We start from the raw sequence: 21474 nt of genomic DNA, 5'->3' as shown, positions 1-21474 counted from the left end.
AGGGGAGAGGCGGGCCGTTCGTATCGTCGACCAATAGGTGGCAGCTCTGTTTTGGCGCGTGACCGGAAGAGGCGGCAGCTCACGACCGGCGGCTTCTCCTTGCTTCTCGGGGTCGTGGCCTTGCTCCTCCTGTGCAAGGCTAGAGTCCGCGCGTGTCCACGCGCTTGTGTGCGCGTGGGGCCTGTGGTGCTTGTGGGTCCGCGCTAGGTGTCTGAGGGCGCAGAAAAAGAAGCCATGGGCGGGACGGCTAGCACCCGCCGGGTCACTTTCGAGGCGGACGAGAATGAGAACATCACCGTGGTGAAGGGCATCCGGGTGAGTGACAGTGGGCGGGCGGAGGGCCAGCACTCGGACTCGGACCTGGCCTTTCCGGGTTCCGCTCAGCCTGGTTTCCTCCGTCCGGCACCCCAGTGTTGTCCGGCCCGAAGCTGAGTTCTTTGCAAAGAAGTTTGAAGTTTTTCAAGACGTGGGACATCCATTCAGAGATATTTGCGGGTTGTGGGCCAAGTGCTGAGCACTGTGCTGGGGCGGCTGGCGGATGCCAGGTTGCTTTAGACCCTCCAAGGGCTCACAGTCCAGTGTAGACTGTATTGCTCAGTAGTTTTGGGACTTTATTTGAAACCCCTTCCTCACTGTACCCATCTGTGAAATGGGGCTTGTCTGTCCTCTCCTGGGTTCAGACTCCAAAGCCTGCTTTTGCACTGCCCACAAGGCCTCTCTCAGGATGAACTGGACTTTTAAGGAAGCCTTTATCTCCTGTGTTGTTTAGTACTCTCCCACTGACAGCAGCCATTCCCCCGACACACACACTTTTCGGCCCTGCCTCGGGTGACTTCTCGTTCTCCCTCCCTTCACTTTTCTTTCACTTGACATCTTATCTTTTCCAGGCCCCTCGTCTGTGGCCTGCTGTGCCTAAGTTTTGGACTAGGCCCAGTGGCTTCAAGACTAGTGTCTGCCAGCCTGATAGGACTTGAGATAGGATTGCAAGTTTTCGAACCACTAGGAGTAGTACGCTTTGTTCTGTCCAAGACATTGGAGAGAATTTTTAAATGCCCCCTGAATATGCTTGATACATTAACTGAAAACTTGATTTTTCTCTAGGGTGTCAGCATACCAGCACTAATTTCATTAACACAGTCTCCGCTGCACCTGAATTTAGAGCCTCACATTTTTGGAAGTATGATGCCTGATCCTAGTAGATAAAGCAATTTGACCTCAGAAAGTTTTTTTTTTTTTTTTTTTTTTGCGGTACGCGGGCCTCTCACTGTTGTGGCCTCTCCCGCTGCGGAGCACAGGCTCCGGACGTGCAGGCTCAGCGGCCATGGCTCACGGGCCCAGCCGCTCCGCGGCATGTGGGATCTTCCCGGACCGGGGCACGAACCCGCGTCCCCTGCATCGGCAGGCGGACTCTCAACCACTCTGCCACCAGGGAAGCCCTAGATGTTTTTAAGCTGATCTTTATATTTTTCTTAGCTTGAAACAGTCCTCTTGTTTCTCCTGAGGGGAAGTCTCAGTGTCATGAGTGAGCCAGTGTTTTTAGCTCAGTTGATTGAAACATAGTGCTGATGAAGCCCACACTTCAGTGTTGAATTGCAGATAGGTTAGTTCAGCTTGGCTGAGGAAGACATTCCAGATATGCCCAGTTGTCTAACATTTATGCCATCACTCGTAAGAATAAGAGTGTGCCACATATACACACTACTATATATAAAATAGATAACTAATAAGAACCTGCTTATAGCACAGGGAACTCTACTCATACTCTGTAATGGCCTATATGGGAAAAGAATCTAAAAAAAAAAGTGGTTATATGTTTATGTATAAACTGATTCACTTTGCTGTACAGCAGAAATTAACACAACATTGTAAATCAACTACAATAAAAATTAAAAGAAAATGTGTTCACCTTAACAGTAACACCTAAACACACTACATATGTTTCTCTCTTGTGGTTTTTGGCTTTACCAAATTTGCCCTCTTTGGACCCCTTTTGTTAGTTTCTCATGAAGAGAATAACTCCTATTTCTTTTATAATTTTCCCTTACTTCTGTGTACACCACTTTTCCAGGCCTCCTGCTTCTATGTTTAGAGCATTTCCTTTTGGACCACTGTGACCATATCACCTGTGGTTACCTTTTTTCATAACAATAAAGCTTTAATTAAAAAAAAAAAAGTGTGCCAACAATGCAGCAGACTCAGTTGCTGCTGGAAAACCAATTTTGTGTTCCACTGATAAGGGTAGTAATTTCATCTTCATTTATCTTAATATACAAGGGGTAATATTGAGTAAACAACATAAGGTTTTCAGTAACTAGGCTGCATTTATTAATAGATCACATTTTTCCAGATTTTTCTTGCTGAGAACCTCAGCAGTTAGCAATTAAAGGGCTTACTTACAATGTTAAGTTTAAAGTTTCTTCTCACTTACCAGGTGTTATTTTCATGGTATTTATTGGGTCCTGGTTTTCTCTTTCCCCTTACCCTCAGCAGTCAACAGCTCCCCCTCCCCCCTTCCATAAAAGAACCTGTATTCTTACACCTGATTCCAACTTTGAACTCATGGGTTGGATGAAAGGCAACCCTCTTGCTTTGCCCTCCTCTCCCAAGACCAAGCATTTTGATTACTCATATTACATGTGCTTAATAGGATTTTTCAGAGCACCTGCTGTGCCTGCTTGGGAAGCGTGCCTTCCACTCAGTCTTTCACAAGTTTATCTGAAACATCAAAGCTGTGAGTGAACTCTTCCAGAGCAAATGTCAGCTTCGATAGGTATCATTTTCAAAGTAATATTTATCATGTTTTCCAGGCATAAACTAATCTCTGCAACTGGCCATGAAGTTGCAAGCTGAAATTCACAGGAGCCAGTTATGGTAGCAAGGATACTTATGTGGAACACAACCTGTGCTTTGGGAAGTATTAGCAATCGAGAGCCCCTGAGTTATTTCACGTGGGATTTGGCTGAGGATCCTGGAGAGGGTCCATTAACAGAGGCTACAAGTCCAGTCAGTCGTTGGGAGTCCTGAGGAATGTTGTTGGAGTAGTTGACTGGTCCCTTTCCACTTTAGGTTCCATGAATCTCTTGTGTATATATTTACCATGATAAGCTTTCTAGGATTTTCATACAGATGGTAGAAGTTCATGTTTTCCACTAATAACAAATGCAAAGAACACAAGTGATAAACTACAGACATAAGCTAAAAATTATACATGTGTATATGATAGTATAGAATAGTCTCCCTTAAGTAAGTATTTTGGAGTAATGTCTTCCAAATAATAGTGGCAGGTTTTTTTTTTTTTTTTTTTTTTTTTTTTGCGGTACGCGGGCCTCTCACCGCTGCGGCCCCTCCCGCCGTGGAGCACAGGCTCCGGACGCGCAGGCCTAGCGGCCACGGCTCATGGGCCCAGCCGCTCCACGGCACGCGGGATCCTCCCGGACCGGGGCACGAACCCGTGTCCCCTGCATCGGCAGGCGGACCCCCAACCACTGCGCCACCATGGAAGCCCAGTGGCAGTTTTTGAAGCCTTTGTGTTGAAATGGTAGGTGAAAAGAAAATGACCTGTGTTACGTGGAAAGAGGACCAAGTGAGAAAAGTGGGTCTGAGTCCTTTAATCAGTTTGATAAGAAACACCTGGAAGAAGTTGAAGAAAGCCTATTATGGAGGTGAGAGTCTAATTTGTTTGTCTCAGGTGGTTCCTATCTCAACCTCTTGGAGAGGGGCAACTTAAAAAGGAGTTCTCTTCCTCCTTTTACTCTGTTCCTTGGAAGTAGAAATACTTTATCATTGTCCATCTCAGGCAGTCTCTTGTTTCTGAGGAAACACTAGATTCTGGGTTGTTGAGTGGTGTACTTGTGCTGATTTTAGATAAGACCAACCAAGGTGGTTGGGAAGACTACAGAAGATGACACAACCCTTTCCTCTTGTCTGGGGCACGTGTTGGTATGGGGTGTAGTACAGACTGAAAATTGGCAAGTCCCATTTACTTAAATTTGTCTTCAGGAGCAGTAGAGAATAGGGTGGATAATCAAAGTCAGTGAACTGAATTCAGCTCTGCTGGCAGGCCCTCTTCTTTTGGTTCTCCCTTATATTAGAACAGTGGTTCTTAACTTTTAGTTCACAGACTATTGTACATCTGTAGGCTACGGACTGTACCCAGAATAATGCAATAAGCAGAAAATGTTGCATACAATTGAGGAATTAATCCATAGACTCCTGAATCCATGGACTCCAGGGCATAATTCTAGCATTAATGTATGTGTTTCTTTGCTACAAATGATTTCTGTAAATTGCACTTGGTGTTTGCCTTGGTGGAGATTCCAGAGATGTCTGGAAACCAGGTATAGTAGGTATAGATCTTTAAATAGGAAAAAAGATTTTTTGAAAGACGTACCCTGTTTAAGGAAAGATGTTTCCTAAAGAAGTTGCTGCTTATACGGAGGCTGCTTGTCCGGCTCTTGCAGAAGCTTGTGTTTTACCTTTGACCCCTTTTGGGGTCAGGTTGCATCACAAAGAAGAGTTGTTCTCCAGCTACATATTGTGCGTATAACCCAGGCCAGCATCTCTAAATCTTGTCAGCTGCTTCACAAGCGAGTCCCCCAGTTCACAGAGGAGATCAGGTGAGAGTGCAGGCCTGAACTTATTACTGCAGCTGGGAGGTCAGCTCAGTGAGTATCAGCTTGAGATACAAAGTGTAGCCCAGCTATTGCCCTCTGTCAGCATAGTTGTGACTGGACTGGGGAGAGGGTAGATCATGCTTGAGTAAGCAGAGGTGCAACTGCAGGCTTCCATGGGTGCTCCTTTGGAAGGGCCTGAGAATACGTGTGTGAACGATTCTAAGGACAAAAAAGAGGTTGTCTCTCAAGGCAACTCTGCAACGTGTTTATCAACTTAAAAAATGAGTTGTGTTCCCTTGGATGACATGCTTATCAGTTTACTGAGGTACAACCAAAGGCCTTATTGGGAAATGTTTTGAATTGATTGAATTTGACATTAAGTAGGAAGTTTTGAAGCATCAGATAAGCCAGACAAATAAAAAGTTAACAATGAAATAAGAAATAATTAATGTTTATATTGAAAGAGACTTGTACCTTTACTATGCAAAGAGCACAGAGAGGGATAAATGGGCACCGTATATACTCTGACCTGGACTTAACGTAGCTGCTTCTGGCAGTAGCTGTAGGCCTGGTCTTCATACACCACGTAGAGAAGGAGCTCATTACAAACTTGGGTGGAGCTGATGAACGTGAACCGAGATGAATGACCTGTTGAAGTCTTAATGGCTGGAGTTGTACTAGTAATAACTCTACCAGGTATTTGTGTAGCATGTTGTAGTCTGCAGTGCATCTTGGGATCCTTCCGCTGTAACTCCAGTGGTAGGTGTTATTTTCACTGTTTTCAGATGAGGAAAGTGAGGCCCACTGAGGGTTATATAGCTAGTAGGTGACCAGTGCTTCTTCCTCTATTCTGGGCCAGCTTCTTGTAACATATGAAATTATATATGTCTCATTAGCTTTATATATATTAGCTTTAAACACGTAAATTATATTCATATATAACATAATATATGTATTATATGATATAATACATAGTATATATCATATGTAATATAAAATATACATATTTACATTGCAGCATACTATGTTAATATGGTACATTAGATATATATTATGCAGTATATTAACCTTATATATTGAGTAAACTATATAAATTATATATCAGTTAAAATAGTTTTAAGATTCTAAAACTTAATAAGGCTCATTTTATTTCTTTAAGAGGAAGTGATACATTTTTACTTTATTGTGTGTGATTAAGGAGTATATTATTTTATAGTGGAGAAGGCACTGGACTAGAGAATGGGGGTTACTGGTTGCTGTCCTGATGCTACCAGTAGCTGGATGTTACTTAGGACCTCTTTTTTCTCACTTGTGAATTGAGAGGATTGGAGTCAGTCTTAAGGGGTTTTTCCTGAGATGTAGCTCAGCTTTGTAGATGTGTTGCAGCAACAGTCTCAGTGGCTGTCAGTTGTTAGAAAAGCAAAGTCCCTTGGCACTGAATGACTCACTAACATACAGTAGCTCACAGTTTTGCAGAAAGGCAGATGCTTGTTCTGTCACTGGAGGACTGCACTGGAAATTTGTGCAGGTACCCGTGGGGCACAAGAAGGGTCACGGTGGGTAAGCAGAATTGGAATGAAATGGCTTTAGGATGTTTGAACTGAATTTTGAAAGGCAGTTCTCTCCCAAGGAGCCCAGAGAGAAGGCAATGTAGCCATGTATAAAGGCAAAGAGATAGCAACAAGTAGCCAGTGTGGGTGGAGAACAGGGTATGAAGTCTTGGGGGAAAAGCTATGGAAGCTGAGGTTGGAGAGTTAGGCCATAACCAAATGAAGAGGAAGTCTTGAACGCCACACAGAAGAATCTGGACTTTCTTGTCAACAGAGGTAGCTATTGAAGGATTTGAAACGGGGATTACCATAATCAGATTTGCATTTGAGGAGGAATATTGATGGTGCCATGAATTAGGGCAGGGGAAGTGGGATGCGAGAAGAGATGATGAATTCGTTAAACGTTCAGGAGTTGAGGAAGTCATGGCTAAGAGAATAAGAGAGAGAGAAGAGTCAAGAAGTCCTGTGTTTTGATTTAGAAGCTGGATGGAGGTGGTGTCATTAATGAGATAAGGAAAGCAAGAGGAAGAAGGGATTTTTGGCAAACGTGAACCCAGCTTGCGACGTGTTGGGTTTGAGGCGCTTGTGGTCTGTCCCAGGGGAGGTGTCCATTAGGCAATTAAGTGTTTAGGTCTGGCTTTCGGGATACAGCTCTTGGGCTGGAGATAATGGTTTAGAATTCATTCGTTAATCAACAGCAGTTAAAAAATCAAGGGAGTGAATGAGAGTACCAGCAAGAGCATGTAGAGTGAGAAGAAAATCAAGGCAAGGAACAGAATGTGGGGACCTCTAGCATTTAAGGGGAAGGGAAGCCTGCAGAAGAGATAAGACTCAGCCAGAGTCCTAGGACAAGCAGGAAGGGATGTTGGAAAAGCAGGGGAGGGGTTTTAGGAAGAGGGGAGTGACCAAAGGGAAGTCATATAAATTAGGTGCTTTATAAGTATAAATAAAAAAGATATTTATTTATATAAACATAAATATAGAAGGTTATTTATTTGATCAGTGGTGACTTTTACTGGAACATTTTCTCTGCTGTATTGGGTTACAAGCCAGAGAGTGGTGTGTTAAGGAAGTGGAAACTGGAAGAAGGTTCTTAAGGATGTGGGAGGCGGATCACCCCATTACTTGACCTGGTAACCTTCTTGATGATTTCTGCTTCGCCCTCATCTAGTCAGACAATGAATCTGGCAGTGAAGGGGATAGCTGACTGTGACCTTGACACTCAGACTTCCTGGGTTTGAATCCTGCCTGCATTGCTGACAACTTGTGAGATCCAATGCAAATTATTTAATCTGGCTTTGCTTCAGTTTCCTCACCTATACAATGGAGGTAATAAAAGTATCTCAGGATTGTGAAGGATTAAATGGGTCAAGTGCTTAGTTTAGTGGAAGTGCCTGGCACATAATAAGCACTCAGTGAAGGTTAGCCATTTTGGATCCTAAATATCTTTTGAATGTGTTCTCCCTGGAACATGTTTTTTATTTTTTTAAAAACAACTTAATTGTGGTGTAATTTACATATAAAATTCACCTGTTTTCTGTGTACAACGCTTTCTAATAAATTTGCAAAATTGTGCAACCATCACCACAGTCCAGTTCTAGAATATTTTCATCATCCCAGTAAAATCTTCATGTTCTAGTTAATCTTTATTCTTATCCTAGCCTTAGGCAACCACTTAACCTATTTTCTGTCTGTATAGAGTTACCTTTTCTGGGCATTCCATGTAAATAGAATTATACAATATGTGGCCTTCTGTGTCTGGCTTCCTTTACTTAGTTGTTTTTTGGGTCTATCCATATAGAAGCATCTATCAGAACTTCAGTTCTTTTTATTGATGAATTGTAGTCCATTGTATGGATATATGTTTTGTTTATCCATTCACTGGAAGATGGGTATTTGTTTGCTATTATGAGTAATGCTGCTCTGCACGTTCCCAGGCAAGTCTTTGTGTGGACATATGCTTAATAGCTTCTTAATTGGTCCTTTAGCGTCCTTCAGGGGTCCTCTTCTTTTCTTGTCCCCCCTCCAGTCTGTTCTCCACACTGTAGCTAGAGTGATCTTTCTAAAATGCAAGTCTGATTGTGTCATTACCCTGCTTAAAATCCTTCATTAGTGCCCATCCTCAGGATCTAGTTCAACTCCCTAACTTGAAGGATTTACTAAGAGTCTTCAAAATCTAGAATCTTATTTCCCTCTCCACCTGCCCTTTCACTAAGCCCCCTCCTCAGCTTCCTGCTTCAGCCATTCTTTTATTCATTCATATAGTTTCACTTATTTAACCATTCACTCATTTAACCAGGCTTATTGAGGCTCTGGGGATATAATACTAGACAGGACAGCCAAATCCATGCTTTCCTGGAGCTTTCTTTCTAGTGAGAAAGGCAGGCAATAAACAAGAAAGAATCAGATAGTGGTAAGTGCTATAAAGAAAATAAAAAAGGATGATCTGATAAGTTGCGGGGGTGGGGATTGTGGGCTGATGACTCTCAGATCTCCTAGCCTGAGTGTTCCTCAGAGCCCCTGCCCTGTTGCCAACTGCCTGCTTGATATTTCCCCTTGCTACGCTGATAAGCCCTGCTGCGTAACTATAGCTTCATGCAGTCCTCTCTTCTTAGAGTACTCATATCCTACTCCTTCTCTTTCTAAGTACTCTTCATCCTTCTCAGCCCCCAGCTCAACCCCACTCCCACAGCCTGTCAGATTCCCTGCCCATCTTCCCATTGTGCTGTCAGCCCTTCCATTACAGACCAACTGAATTAAGTCACATCCTTCACATTATATTTAAATGCATGATGATTGTCTGTTTCTTCTTGACTTTAAGCACCTTGATGACTTCAGCCACCCATAGTTGGCTGGCACAAAGTTGGTGCATAATGAAATCTGTTGAAAGAGGGATTGTTTGTGGTTAGCCTTGAACTGGGTGGGGGGGGGGAGGGACACCATTTCATTTGGGGCTGGAGGGAAAGAAGGAGCTAAGGCCTGCTGCAAGCTTAATTTGTAGGACGGGGGGAGGAAAGTCGAAGGAGTTCTGATGGCTTACATTTTCTCAGAGATTACAATTTAGTGCACAGTATAAAATGAGGAAAAGAGTTATTTATAATGAGCAATTAGCAGTGCATTAGAAGAAATGAAGTCGTGCTGTGGGGTGCATCTTGAAATCTTAAAATTGTTCTTACTTGCTTTTAGTGTTATAGCTATTAGATTTAGTCTGATTTCTTCAGGGCATTTGTTATACATACTGATATGGATGGCTGAATTACTTGGATGCTATTGTACTGTTTTCTTTCTTGTTCTTTTATAATTGATTTTATTTTGACGTTGCTTTTTCAGCTTTCGGAAAATGTGATTGATCGTATGAAGGAAACCTCTCCATCTGGTCCGAAGTCTCAGCGGTATTCTGGTGCTTATGGTGCCTCAGGTATTTCAGAATTTTAATTTCTGAGTTCTTAGCAGAAAAATTATGTGGTAAAGTTCACTCAATAGTCAAGTTCTTCTGCACTTCTGTCTTTTGTTTTTTGGATGTTCGACTTTTTATGGGGCAATAGTCTTCCTTTGGTATCCATGGATATTGGTTCCAGGACCCCCTTGGATACCAAAATCCATGGATGTGCAAGTCCTTTATATCAAATGGGTAGTACTTGCTTATAACCTATGCACATCCTCCCATATACTTTAAATCATCTCTAGATTATTTATGATACCTAATACACTGTAAATGCCAAGTAAATAATTGCCTGCATGGCAAATTCAAGTTTTGCTTTTTGGGATTTTCTGGAATTTTTTTTTTTTCCTGAATATTTTCAACCTGTGGTTGGTGGAATCTGTGGATGCGGAACCTGCAGATATGGAAAGCCGACTGTATTGGTTAGTACCAGGGTTTCTTTTAAAATTCTTGAACTAAAAGTGGAATGAATCTACTTTCAAACAGTCTTCGGGAATGTTCTTTCTCTTCCAGCTCCTGAATCCTCTGTTAGGCTTTGGAAGGTTATTTCATATCTTTTTGTGTAAAATGAATTACTTATAGGGATATGAGAGGTTTGGGAGTAAATATTTATTAAAAAAAATTGAACTTAGAAAATATTGGCTTCCCTGGTAGTGCGGTGGTTGAGAGTCCACCTGCCGATGCAGGGGGCACGGGATCGTGCCCCAGTCTGGGAAGATCCCACATGCCACGGAGTGGCTGGGCCCATGAGCCATGGCCGCTGAGCCTGCGTGTCCGGAGCCTGTGCTCCGCAACGGGAGAGGCCACACCAGTGAGAGGCCTGCATACCGCAAAAAAAAAAAAAAAAAGAAAATATTGATTTATTGTTTTCAGATGAAAATCTCTAATGATTTTACTATCTTAATAGATTTCTTTAAGTTTATTAAGTTTATTCCTTCATAGTCTTAATTATTGAGGAAAATGTAATGTTAAATGAAATCCATAGAGAATTATTGTCTCATTTTATCTCTGTTATCCTGTAGGATAAGAGACTGTTTCTCTTTCCTTTTCTCTCTCTTACCCTGTCCATTTAGTCATCCAACTAATATTTACTGAGCACCTGCTATGTGTCTGGCACTGTTCTTTTTTTTTTTTAAATGATTGATTGATTGATTGATTGATTGATTGATGTGTTGGCTCCCCGTTTCTGTGCGAGGGCTTTCTCTAGTTGCGGCAAGCGGGGGCCACTCCTCATCGCGGTGCGCGGGCCTCTCACTATCGTGGCCTCTCCTGTTGCGGAGCACAGGCTCCAGACGCGCAGGCTCAGTAGTTGTGGCTCATGGGGCCAGTTGCTCCGCGGCATGTGGGATCCTCCCAGACCAGGGCTCGAACCCGTGTCCCCCGCATTGGCAGGCAGACCTTCAACCACTGCGCCACCAGGGAAGCCCCTGGCACTGTTCTTATTGCTGCTAAATTTGATGGATGGACATGCTGTTTTTTGGTGAAATGGCAATGAGAAAATAGTTGAGATGATTAATCTTGGACTAAATGAGAATTTTCATTATTTATTAGAAAGGGGTATTGTGTGGTAAATCTGGCTACAGACTGAAATACCTTGAGAAAGATGAGTTGAACTTCTGATGTATTTAGAGCAGAAGGTGCCAAGATGAATAAGAAATAGTTCTTGTCCTTTGCAAACTTTTTGTTTAGCATTAAGAAGTGTTCATCGTTTATTAAGGTTAGAAAGAAAGTGACCACCCCCTCTGCTGGAAACCCTTTTTTTGGCTTCTGGGCCACACTCTTGGTTTTCCTTCTACCTTACTTGCATCCTCAGTCTAGTCTTCTTTGCTGATTTCCACTAATGTCATCATTATATGTATGCCTTTTGAATTGTATGCCTTTTGAATCATTGTGTAGATGCCCGTGACTCCCAAAATTGTATCTCTAGTCTTGACCTCTCCTTGAAAGTTGACTCCGACAATTGTCTACTTCACATCTCCACTTAAAATTCTTCAACTTAGCAGATCCAAAACAAACCTTTTTATTCTTCCTCAGAGTTGCTTCTCCTCTTTATCTTTCCCAGTAAATGGCACTGGGATTCATCCTTGTTTCCTCTTTTTTTCTGAATTTTTAAAAAAATTATTTTATTTTATTTTTTTATAATCGGGATTACAGATCTTTTAAAAATTTTATTTATGTTTTACTTTTGGCTGCGTTGGGTCTTCGTTGCTGCGTGTGGGCTTTCTCTAGTTGTGGCTAGCGGGGGCTACTCTTCATTGTGGTGCATGGGCTTCTCATTGTGGTGGCTTCTCTTGTCGCGGAGCAGGGGCTCTAAGCGTGCGCTTCAGTAGTTGTGGCATGTCGGCTCAGTAGTTGTGGCTCACGGGCTCTAGAACACAGACTCAGTAGTTGTGGCGCGTGGGCTTAGTTGCTCGCGGCACGTGGGATCTTCCCGGGCCAGGGCTCGAACCTGTGTCCCCTGCATTGGCAGGTGGATTCTTAACCACTGCACCACCAGGAAAGTCCCTTTCTTAATTCTTATATTAGACCATTAGTTAGTCTTGTCAGCTCCATCTCCAAAATATGTTTGGATATGTTCTTCGCTTGTCTATCTTTACTGCTGCAGCTCCAATCGAGGTAACCACCATCTCTTACCTTGTCTTTTGCTGAAGCCTCTTAACTGGCTCCCTGTTTCCACTCTTGTCCTCCCTCTATGCTCTGCCAAGCACACAGAGGCCTCAGCAATCTTTAAAAAAATACATCGGCTCATATCATATCCTAGTGGTAGATCTCCATGGTACTTAGAATATAATTTGAATTGCTTTTCTTGGCTTCTGAGGTACAGCATGACTTGTCCCTTTCTGCTTTTCCAACATTATCTTCTGACATATGGATATTTTAAAAATTGGAATTTGATCTAAAATATGCTTTGTTCTAGGTAGATTTCTTTTTTTCCCTTTTTTAAAAAAATTATTTATTTTATTCTTGCTACGTTGGGTCTTAGTTGCAGCATGCGGGCTCTTCATTGAGTCATGTGGGATCTTTCGTTGTGGTGCGCGGGCTTCTCTCTAGTTGTGGCACGCTGGCTCCAGAGTGCGTGGGCTCTGTAGTTTGTGGCATGCAGCCTCTCTAGTTGAGGCGTGCAGGCTGAGTAGTTGTGGCATGTGGGCCTAGTTCCCCTGCGACATGTGGGATCATAATGGGTTCGACCAGGGATTGAACCCGCGTCCCCTGCGTTGGAAGGCGGATTCCTTACCACTGGACCACCAGGGAAGTCCCTAGGTAGATTTCTTTTCTACCTACTATGTTAAGGATATAGGATGGTGATGGTGAACTAATGATGGAATAGTAATAAATAACATTTAAGTAATGTTTATTACGTGCCAGGTACTCTGTTAAATCCTTTATGTCTAGTTTGTGTAATCTGTATAATCCTGTGAAGAAGGTACTGTATTAAGCCACTTTACATGGAAGAAAATTGAGACTCGAAGTGATTAATTATTTTGCCCAAAGTCACACAGCTGGTGAGCAGTGGAGGTGATACTTGAATTCAAGTCTGTTTGACTCCAGAGCAAATGCAGTACACCACCCTGTTTTATTATCATTTGAATGACATCTTGCTTCATTTGTAGAAAGGATGTGACAGAAACTAGTTGGAGGGAGAGAGCTGCTTTTTAGTGATGTTCTGCTTGAGTTTAGGAAAGCACCTTTCTGTAAGGGATTGTTGGTGCTTCTAGCTTTCTCCCATATTTGCTCATATACAACAGTGAGTTGAAGGAGAGGAAGTGTTTTCCTTCTTGGGTTGGTTTCTTAAAAGGATACTTTGAAAGAGTGGGTGTGGGTGGGGAGGCTTTCTATAAATGCTCATGGTGTGGCCTGCAGAGTGTGACACTGACGTTGAGATAAGTTCTGCCTATGCTGAGGGATCCATCCCTTCCCATTGCTCGATTTGACATGACTGATGAACTCTGGTCCATGACCAGCCTGGGCACTGAAAACTCTTTGAATGCCACCTTGTGTTTTGTTGGTCAGGCTAGAACTACACTCTCTAAATGGTAGCCATTAGTCACATGTGGGTATTAATATTTACATTAAAATTAATTAAAATGAAATAAAATAAAAAATTTCATCTCTTGTGTCACACTCGTCACCCTTCAGTGCTCAGTAACCACCTGTGGCTAGTGGTCGCCATATTGGACAGTGCAGTATAGGATATTTTCATCATTGCAGAAAGTTCTCTTGCACAGCTTTAGTCTAGATTTTATTAGTGCTTGGCCTTGTGAGCTTCATCAGGTGATTTTAATGATGTGGTGACTGAGGTTGTGGAGCTAGACAGCTCTGTGTGTTTGTGAATCTAGTTTCCTGCCTTTTCCACACCCCAGCTCCTCCAGGATTGTGGGTAAATGGATGCCAGGAAATATTTCCCTGAGGTCTATTGTCTTCACCTCAGTCTTGAGCACAGCTTCCTAACCTGTGTGTTATGAGTGTGTTGGAGGAATTGATTTCTTAGATTCAGGGTGAACACCTGTGTACCCTCATATGCCATACAAATACTTGCTTTTTCTGTCTGCACTGTGATGTGAAAAAAGCTCAACAAGGCTAATAGCTCAGGCTCTTTGAGGATATTTCCATTACTCATTCCAGCCCAACCTAAGAAAAGAACTAATATTTGACATACTCTTTTGAAGTGATCTTGCCTTTAGGTTCAGAATGCAGTTAGACAATGATTGTGCAAATTAACAAAGATTTGTTCTTCTTAAAATTTAAAGAATATGTTTCTACAAGTACACAGCCTCAAAGTTAATGTTCTCTTCTGCGTTTGGGGTTTTAGTTAGTACCCAGTAATAGATTTCTTAAGATTTATAATTTAGATGTGTTATGAAATAATTTTTCAAGTCTACAAAAATAATATGGATAAAAATGTCACCAGCCTTTTCTACATTTTTCAGTGTCAGGTAAATGATATATTAATTGTGAGTTGAATTTTTCATATTTGTTAAAATGCTTTCTTCCTTGCAGGACTCTAATTCATACCAGCCCCCTAGGCTATTCATATGTGTGAATACAGGGCAGAGTTGATGGACTGAGAGCGCTAGGATTTCTGTGTATAAGAACTAAGTTTTGTCATATATATATAGTTTCGAGAACATAATTTATGCTGTAAGAAAGTGATTTCCTTTAAAGACTTACTGAAACTATTTTTTGCCCAACCTTGAACCAGATCAGTGACTCACTGCAGTAAGTATTTGCATGTAAAGCTGTTTAGGCAAAATAATATACTGTGTGACACACAGCATATTGTAATGCCACTTTAATAAATGAATGTGCTCTAAAGAACTTAACTGTATCCTTGCTGCCTCAAATTCTTTGCTGTGTTATGTGCTATCTCAGCTACATTGGTTTGCTTTTTTAAAATATATTTTTATTTTTATTTTTACAAGAGATAAATAAACTGACACCAAGCATTGTAAATGGATGACCACAGCAAAAGCAGCAATGATTGCAATTACCAAACACGAAACACACTCGTGCTATGTCATAATATTGACATTCAGTCCAGTAATCCTCCACCGTTACAGCTCCTTTACTTTGCAGTGAAAATTGATTTGTATATTTTTTGCCTCTGAGTCTGTGTGGGATTGTTTTTTTTATTCAAACAGAAAGTCACAAAAATTATAATCATCCTCATCAGTTCACTCAGTCCCATGTATTAATTTTTTTATCTTGATCTTTTGTTAGCACTTTTATGAATTCATCAGTTTTCCATTAGAGTTCTGAAAATGCATATTCATTCAGTTCAGCAGTGTAGTCAGTTACCAGAAACCTGTACTTGTCAAGAGTCTTTTCCATGAATTCCTTGAAGATGAAACCCTTTTATAGGAACATTTTTGCAAAAGCATCAGAGTACACCCAGAACTGTCTGTAAATGACAAAAGACTTAAAAATGACCACAGTTAAACATTTGATGAAAGTTCATAATAATGCAGTTGACAAGGAAATTTAGTTATTTCTGAGATATACATTTTAAAGAAATAACTAGAATTAAGACTTATAACATTATACCAGAACATATAAGATTTTTAGAAATTTCATGTAATGTCTGAAACATTTATATTAACATATTTCCATACAAATAGCCCAAAGAAAGTTATTGTTTTTCTTACTTGTTTGTTTGTTTTTTTTATACTGCAGGTTCTTATTAGTCATCAGTTTTATACACATCAGTATATACATGTCCATCCCAATCACCCAATTCATCACACCACCACCCCCATCTCCCCACAGCTTTCCCCCCTTGGTGTCCATACATTCGTTCTCTACATCTGTGTTTCAATTTCTGCCCTGCAAACCGGTTCATCTGTACCATTTTTCTAGATTCCACATATATGCGCTAATATACGATATTGTTTTTCTCTTTCTGACTTACTTCACTCTGTATGACAGTCTCTAGATCCATCCACGTCTCAACAAATGACTCAACTTCATTCCTTTTTAAGGCTGAGTAATATTCCATTGTATATATGTACCACATCTTCTTTATCCATTTGTCCGTGGATGGGCATTTAGGTTGCTTCCATGACCTGACTATTGTAAATAGTGCTGCAGTGAACATTAGGGTGCATGTGTCTTTTTGAATTGTGGTTTTCCCTGGGTATATGCCCAGTAGTGGGATTGCTGGATCATGTGGTAGTTCTATTTTTAGTTTTTTAAGGAACCTCCATCCTGTTCTCCATAGTGGCTGTAACAATTTACATTCCCACCAACAGTGCAAGAGGGTTCCCTTTTCTCCACACCCTCTCCAGCATTTGTTGTTTGTAGATTTTCTGATGATGCCCATTCTGACTGGTGTGAGGTGATACTTCATGGTAGTTTTGATTTGCATTTCTCTAATAATTAGTGATGTTGAGCAGTTTTTCATGTGCTTCTTGGCCATCTGTACATCTTTGGAAAAATGTCTACTTAGGTCTTCTGCGCATTTTTGGATTGGGTTGTTTGTTTTTTCAATATTGAGCTGCATGAGCTGTTTATGTATTTTGGAGATTAATCCTTTTTCCGTTGATTCGTTTGCAAATATTTTCTCACATTCTGAGGGTTGTCTTTTCGTCTTGTTTATGGTTTCCTTTGCTGTGCAAAAGGTTTTAAGTTTCATTAGGTCCCATTTGTTTATTTTTGTTTTTATTTCCGTTACTCTAGGAGTTGGATCACAAAAGATCTTGCTGTGGTTTATGTCAAAGAATGTTCTTCCTATGTTTTCCTCTAAGAGTTTTATAGTGTCTGGTCTTACATTTAGGTCTTTAATCCATTTTGAGTTTATTTTTGTGTATGGTGTTAGGGAATGTTCTAATTTCATTCTTTTACATGTAGCTGTCCAGTTTTCCCAGCACCACTTATTGAAGAGGCTGTCTTTTCTCCATTGTATATCCTTGCCTCCTTTGTCATAGATTAGTTGACCATAGGTACGTGGGTTTATCTCTGAGCTTTCTATCTTGTTCCATTGATCTGTGTTTCTGTTTTTGTGCCAGTACCATATTGTCTTGATTACTGTAGCTTTGTAGTATAGTCTGAAGCCAGGGAGTCTCATTCCTGCAGCTCTGTCTTTTTCCCTCAAGACTGCTTTGGCTATTCGGGGTCTTTTGTGTCTCCATACAAATTTTAAGATTTTTTGGTTCTAGTTCCGTAAAAAATGCCATTGGTAATTTGATAGGGATTGCATTGAATCTGTAGATTGCTTTGGGTAGGATAGTCATTTTCAAAATATTTATTCTGCCAATCCAAGAACATGGTATACCTCTCCATCTGTTAGTATCATCTTTAATTTCTTTCATTAGTGTCTTATAGTTTTCTGTGTACAGGTCTTTTGTCTCCCTAGGTAGGTTTATTCCTAGGTATTTTATTCTATTACAGTGGTAAATGGGGGTGTTTCCTTAATTTCTTTTTCAGATTTTTCATCATTAGTGTATAGGAATGCAAGAGATTTCTGTGCATTAATTTTGTGTCCTGCAACTTTACCAAGTTCATTGATTAGCTCTAGTAGTTTTCTGGTGGCATCTTTAGGATTCTGTATGTATAGTATCATGTCATCTGCAAAGAGTGACAGTTTTACTTCTTCTTTTCCAATTTGTATTCCTTTTATTTCTTTTTCTTCTCTGATTGCCGTGGCTAGGACTTCCAAAACTGTGTTGAATAATAGTGGTGAGTGGACATCCTTGTCTTGTTCCTGATCTTAGAGGAAATGCTTTCAGTTTTTCACCATTGAGAATGATGTTTGCTGTGGGTTTGTCGTATATGGCCTTTATTATGTTGAGGTAGGTTCCCTCTATGCCCACTTTCTGGAGAGTTTTTATCATAAATGGGTGTTGAATTTTGTCCAAAGCTTTTTCTGCATCTATTGAGATGATCATATGATTTTCATTCTTCAGTTTGTTAAAATGGTGTATCACATTGATTGATTTGCATATATTGAAGAATCCTTGCATCCCTGGGATAAACCCCACTTGATCATGGTGTCTGATCCTTTTAACGTGTTGTTGGCTCTGTTTGCTAGTATTTTGTTGAGGATTTTTGCATCTATATTCATCAGTGATATTGGTCTGTAATTTTCTTTTTTTTGTAGTGTCTTTGTCTGGTTTTGGTATCAGGGTGATGGTGGCCTTGTAGAATGTGTTTGGGAGTGTTCCTTCCTGTGCAGTTTTTTGGAAGAGTTTGTGAAGGATGGTGTTAGCTCTTCTCTTAATGTTTGATAGAATTCACCTGTGAAGCCATCTGGTCCTGGGCTTTTGTTTGTTGGAAGATTTTTAATCACAGTTTCAATTTCATTACTTGTGATTGGTCTGTTCATATTTTCTATTTCTTCCTGGTTCAGTCTTGGAAGGTTATACCTTTCTAAGAATTTGTCCATTTCTTCCAGGTTGTCCATTTTATTGGCATAGAGTTGCTTGTAGTAGTCTCTTAGGATGCTTTGTATTTCTGTGGTGTCTGTTGTAACTTCTCCTTTTTCATTTCTAATTTTATTGATTTGAGTCCTTTCCCTCTTTTTTCTTGATGAGTCTGGCTAATGGTTTATCAATTTTGTTTATCTTCTCAAAAAACAACTTTTAGTTTTATTGATCTTTGCTATTGCTTTCTTTGTTTCTATTTCATTTATTTCTGCTCTGATCTTTATGATTTCTTTCCTTCTGCTAACTTTGGGTTTTGTTTGTTCTTCTTTCTCTAGTTCCTTTAGGTGTAAGGTTAGATTGTTTATTTGAGATTTTTCTTGTTTCTTGAGGTAGGCTTGTATAGCTATAAACTTCCCTCTAGAACTGCTTTTGCTGCATCCCATAGGTTTTGGATCATCGTGTTTTCATTGTCATCTGTCTCTAAGTTTTTTTTTTTTTTTTTTTTTTTTTTTTTGCGGTACGTGGGCCTCTCGCTGTTTTGGCCTCTCCCGTTGTGGAGCACAGGCTCTGGACACGCAGGCTCAGCAGCCATGGCTCACGGGCCCAGCCGCTCTGCGGCATGTGGGATCCTCCCGGACCGGGGCACGAACCTGCGTGCCCGGCATCGGCTGGCGGACCCTCAACCACTGTGTCACCAGGGAATCCCTCTAAGTATTTTTTGATTTCCTCTTTGATTTCTTCAGTGATCTCTTGGGTATTTAGTAACGTATTGTTTAGCCTCCGTGTGTTTATGTTTTTTACGTATTTTTCCCTGTAATTCATCTCTAATCTAATAACGTTGTGGTCAGAAAAGATGCTTGAAATGATTTCAATTTTCTTAAATTTACTGAGGCTTTATTTGTGACCCAAGATGTGATCTATCCTGGAGAATGTTCCATGCGCACTTGAGAAGAAAGTGTAATCTGCTGTTTTTGGATGGATTGTCCTATAAATATCAATTAAATCTGTGTGGTCTGTTGTGTCATTTAAAACTTCTGTTTCCTTATTTATTTTCATTTTGGATGATCTGTCCATTCATGTAAGTGAGGTGTTAAAGTCCCCCACTATTATTGTGTTACTGTTGATTTCCTGTTTTACAGATGTTAGCAGTGGCCTTATATATTGAGGTGCTCCTATGTTGGGTGCATATATATTTATAATTGTTATATCTTTTTCTTGGATTGATCCCTTGATCATTTTGTAGTGTCCTTCCTTGTCTCTTGTAACATTCTTTATTTTAAAGTCTATTTTATCTGATATGAGTATTGCTACTCCAGCTTTCTTTGGATTTCCATTTGCATGGAATATCTTTTTCCATCGCCTCACTTTCAGTCTGTATGTGTCCCTTGGTCTGGAGTGGGTTTCTTGTAAACAGCATATATATATGTCTTGTTTTTGTATCCATTTAGCAAGCCTGTGTCTTTTGGTGGGAGCATTTAATCCATTCACATTCAAGGTAATTATTGATATGTATGTTCCTATGACCATTTTCTTAATTGTTTTGGGTTTGTTTTTGTAGGTCCTTTTCTTCTCTTGTGTTTTCCACTTAGAGAAGTTCCTTTAGCATTTGTTGTAGAGCTGGTTTGGTGGTGCTGAATTCTCTTAGCTTTTGCATGTCTGTAAAGCTTTTGATTTTTGCATCAAATCTGAATGAGATCCTTGCTTGGTAGAGTAATCTTAGTTGTACGTTCTTCCTTTTCATCACTTTAAATATATCATGCCGCTCCCTTCTGGCTTGTAGAGTTTCTGCTGAGAAATAAGCTGTTAACCTTATGGAAGTTCCCTTGTATGTTATTTGTTGTTTTGCTCTTGCTGCTTTCAATAATTTTTCCTTGTCTTTAATTTTTGCCAATTTGATTCCTATGTGTCTCGGCGTGTTTCTCCTTGGGTTTATCCTGTATGGGACTCTGCACTTCCTGGACTTGGGTGGCTATTTCCTTTCCCGTTAGGGAAGTTTTCGACTATAATCTCTTCAAATATTTTCTCTGGTCCTTTCTCTCTCTCTTCTCTTTCTGGGACCCCTATAATGCGAATGTTGTTGCGTTTAATGTTGTCCCAGATGTCTCTTAGGCTGTCTTCATTTCTTTCATTCTTTTTTCTTTATTCTGTTCCACGGCAGTGAATTCCACCATTCTGTCTTCCAGGTCACTTATGCTTTCTTCTGCCTCAGTTATTCTGCTGTTGATTCCTTCTAGTGTATTTTTCATTTCAGGTATTGTATTGCTCATCTCTGTTTGTTCTTTAATTCTTCTAGGTCTTCGTTAAACATTTCTTGCATCTTCTCGATCTTTGCCTCGATTCTTTTTCCGAGGTCTTGGATCATCTTCACTATCATTATTCTGAATTCTTCTTCTGGAAGGTTGCCTATGTCCACTTCGTTTAGTTGTTTTTCTGGGGTTTTATCTTGTTCCTTCATCTGGTACATAGCCCTCTGCCTTTTCATCTTGTCTATCTTTTTGTGAATGTGGTTTCCCTTCCACAGGCTGCAGGATTGTAGTTCTTCTTGCTTCTGCTGTCTGCCCTCTGGTGGATGAGGCTATCTAAGAGGCTTGTGCAAGTTTCCTGATGGGAGGGACTGGTGGTGGGTAGCACTGACTGTTGCTGTGTATATTATTTCTTAATATAAGCATTTACTATGTGCTCAACCCTCTACTACTGCTGAGGATATACAGTGATGATCAAGACAGGTACAGTTTTTCCTGGAGCTTATGATTGAGCTGGGGATAAAAACACCAGAAAATGATAATTAATGTTTTAAATGATGACTGCTGTCTTCATTAAGTTCTGTTAGCTCATCTGCATGGAGTTGGTTGGGTCTGCTCGTCTTGGAGGGTGTCCTGGAGAGGTGGGGGCAGGGGGTGACTCCGGTTCACGCTGGGGACACAGGCACTGGTGGCAGCAATTCTTGGGAGCTCCTACCGGGTGGATGCTTATGTAGCTGGTTTGCTTTTATATCAGGGAATGTTTTTTTT

General features: G+C 40.7%; 1 protein-coding gene across 1 annotated transcript in view; it reads left to right on the top strand.

Annotated features, from left to right (window-relative positions):
• Window positions 1–72: 72 nt before the first annotated feature.
• CHCHD3 (coiled-coil-helix-coiled-coil-helix domain containing 3) overlaps window positions 73–21474 on the top strand; it is a 292068-nt gene continuing 270666 nt past the window's right edge. The window contains exons 1-2 of the mRNA XM_082632960.1: window positions 73–315; window positions 9494–9581. Of these exons, the coding sequence (XP_082489086.1) occupies window positions 235–315; window positions 9494–9581 (169 nt within the window). The 5' untranslated portion in view covers window positions 73–234. The remainder of the gene's footprint in view (window positions 316–9493; window positions 9582–21474) is intronic.

Source organism: Mesoplodon mirus (assembly GCF_964341445.2).
Source record: "Mesoplodon mirus genome assembly, chromosome: 9".
Classification (NCBI taxonomy): Eukaryota; Metazoa; Chordata; class Mammalia; order Artiodactyla; family Ziphiidae; genus Mesoplodon; species Mesoplodon mirus.
The sequence above is the reverse complement of the archived record's forward strand: the minus strand, read 5'-3'. Positions and strand labels throughout refer to the sequence as shown.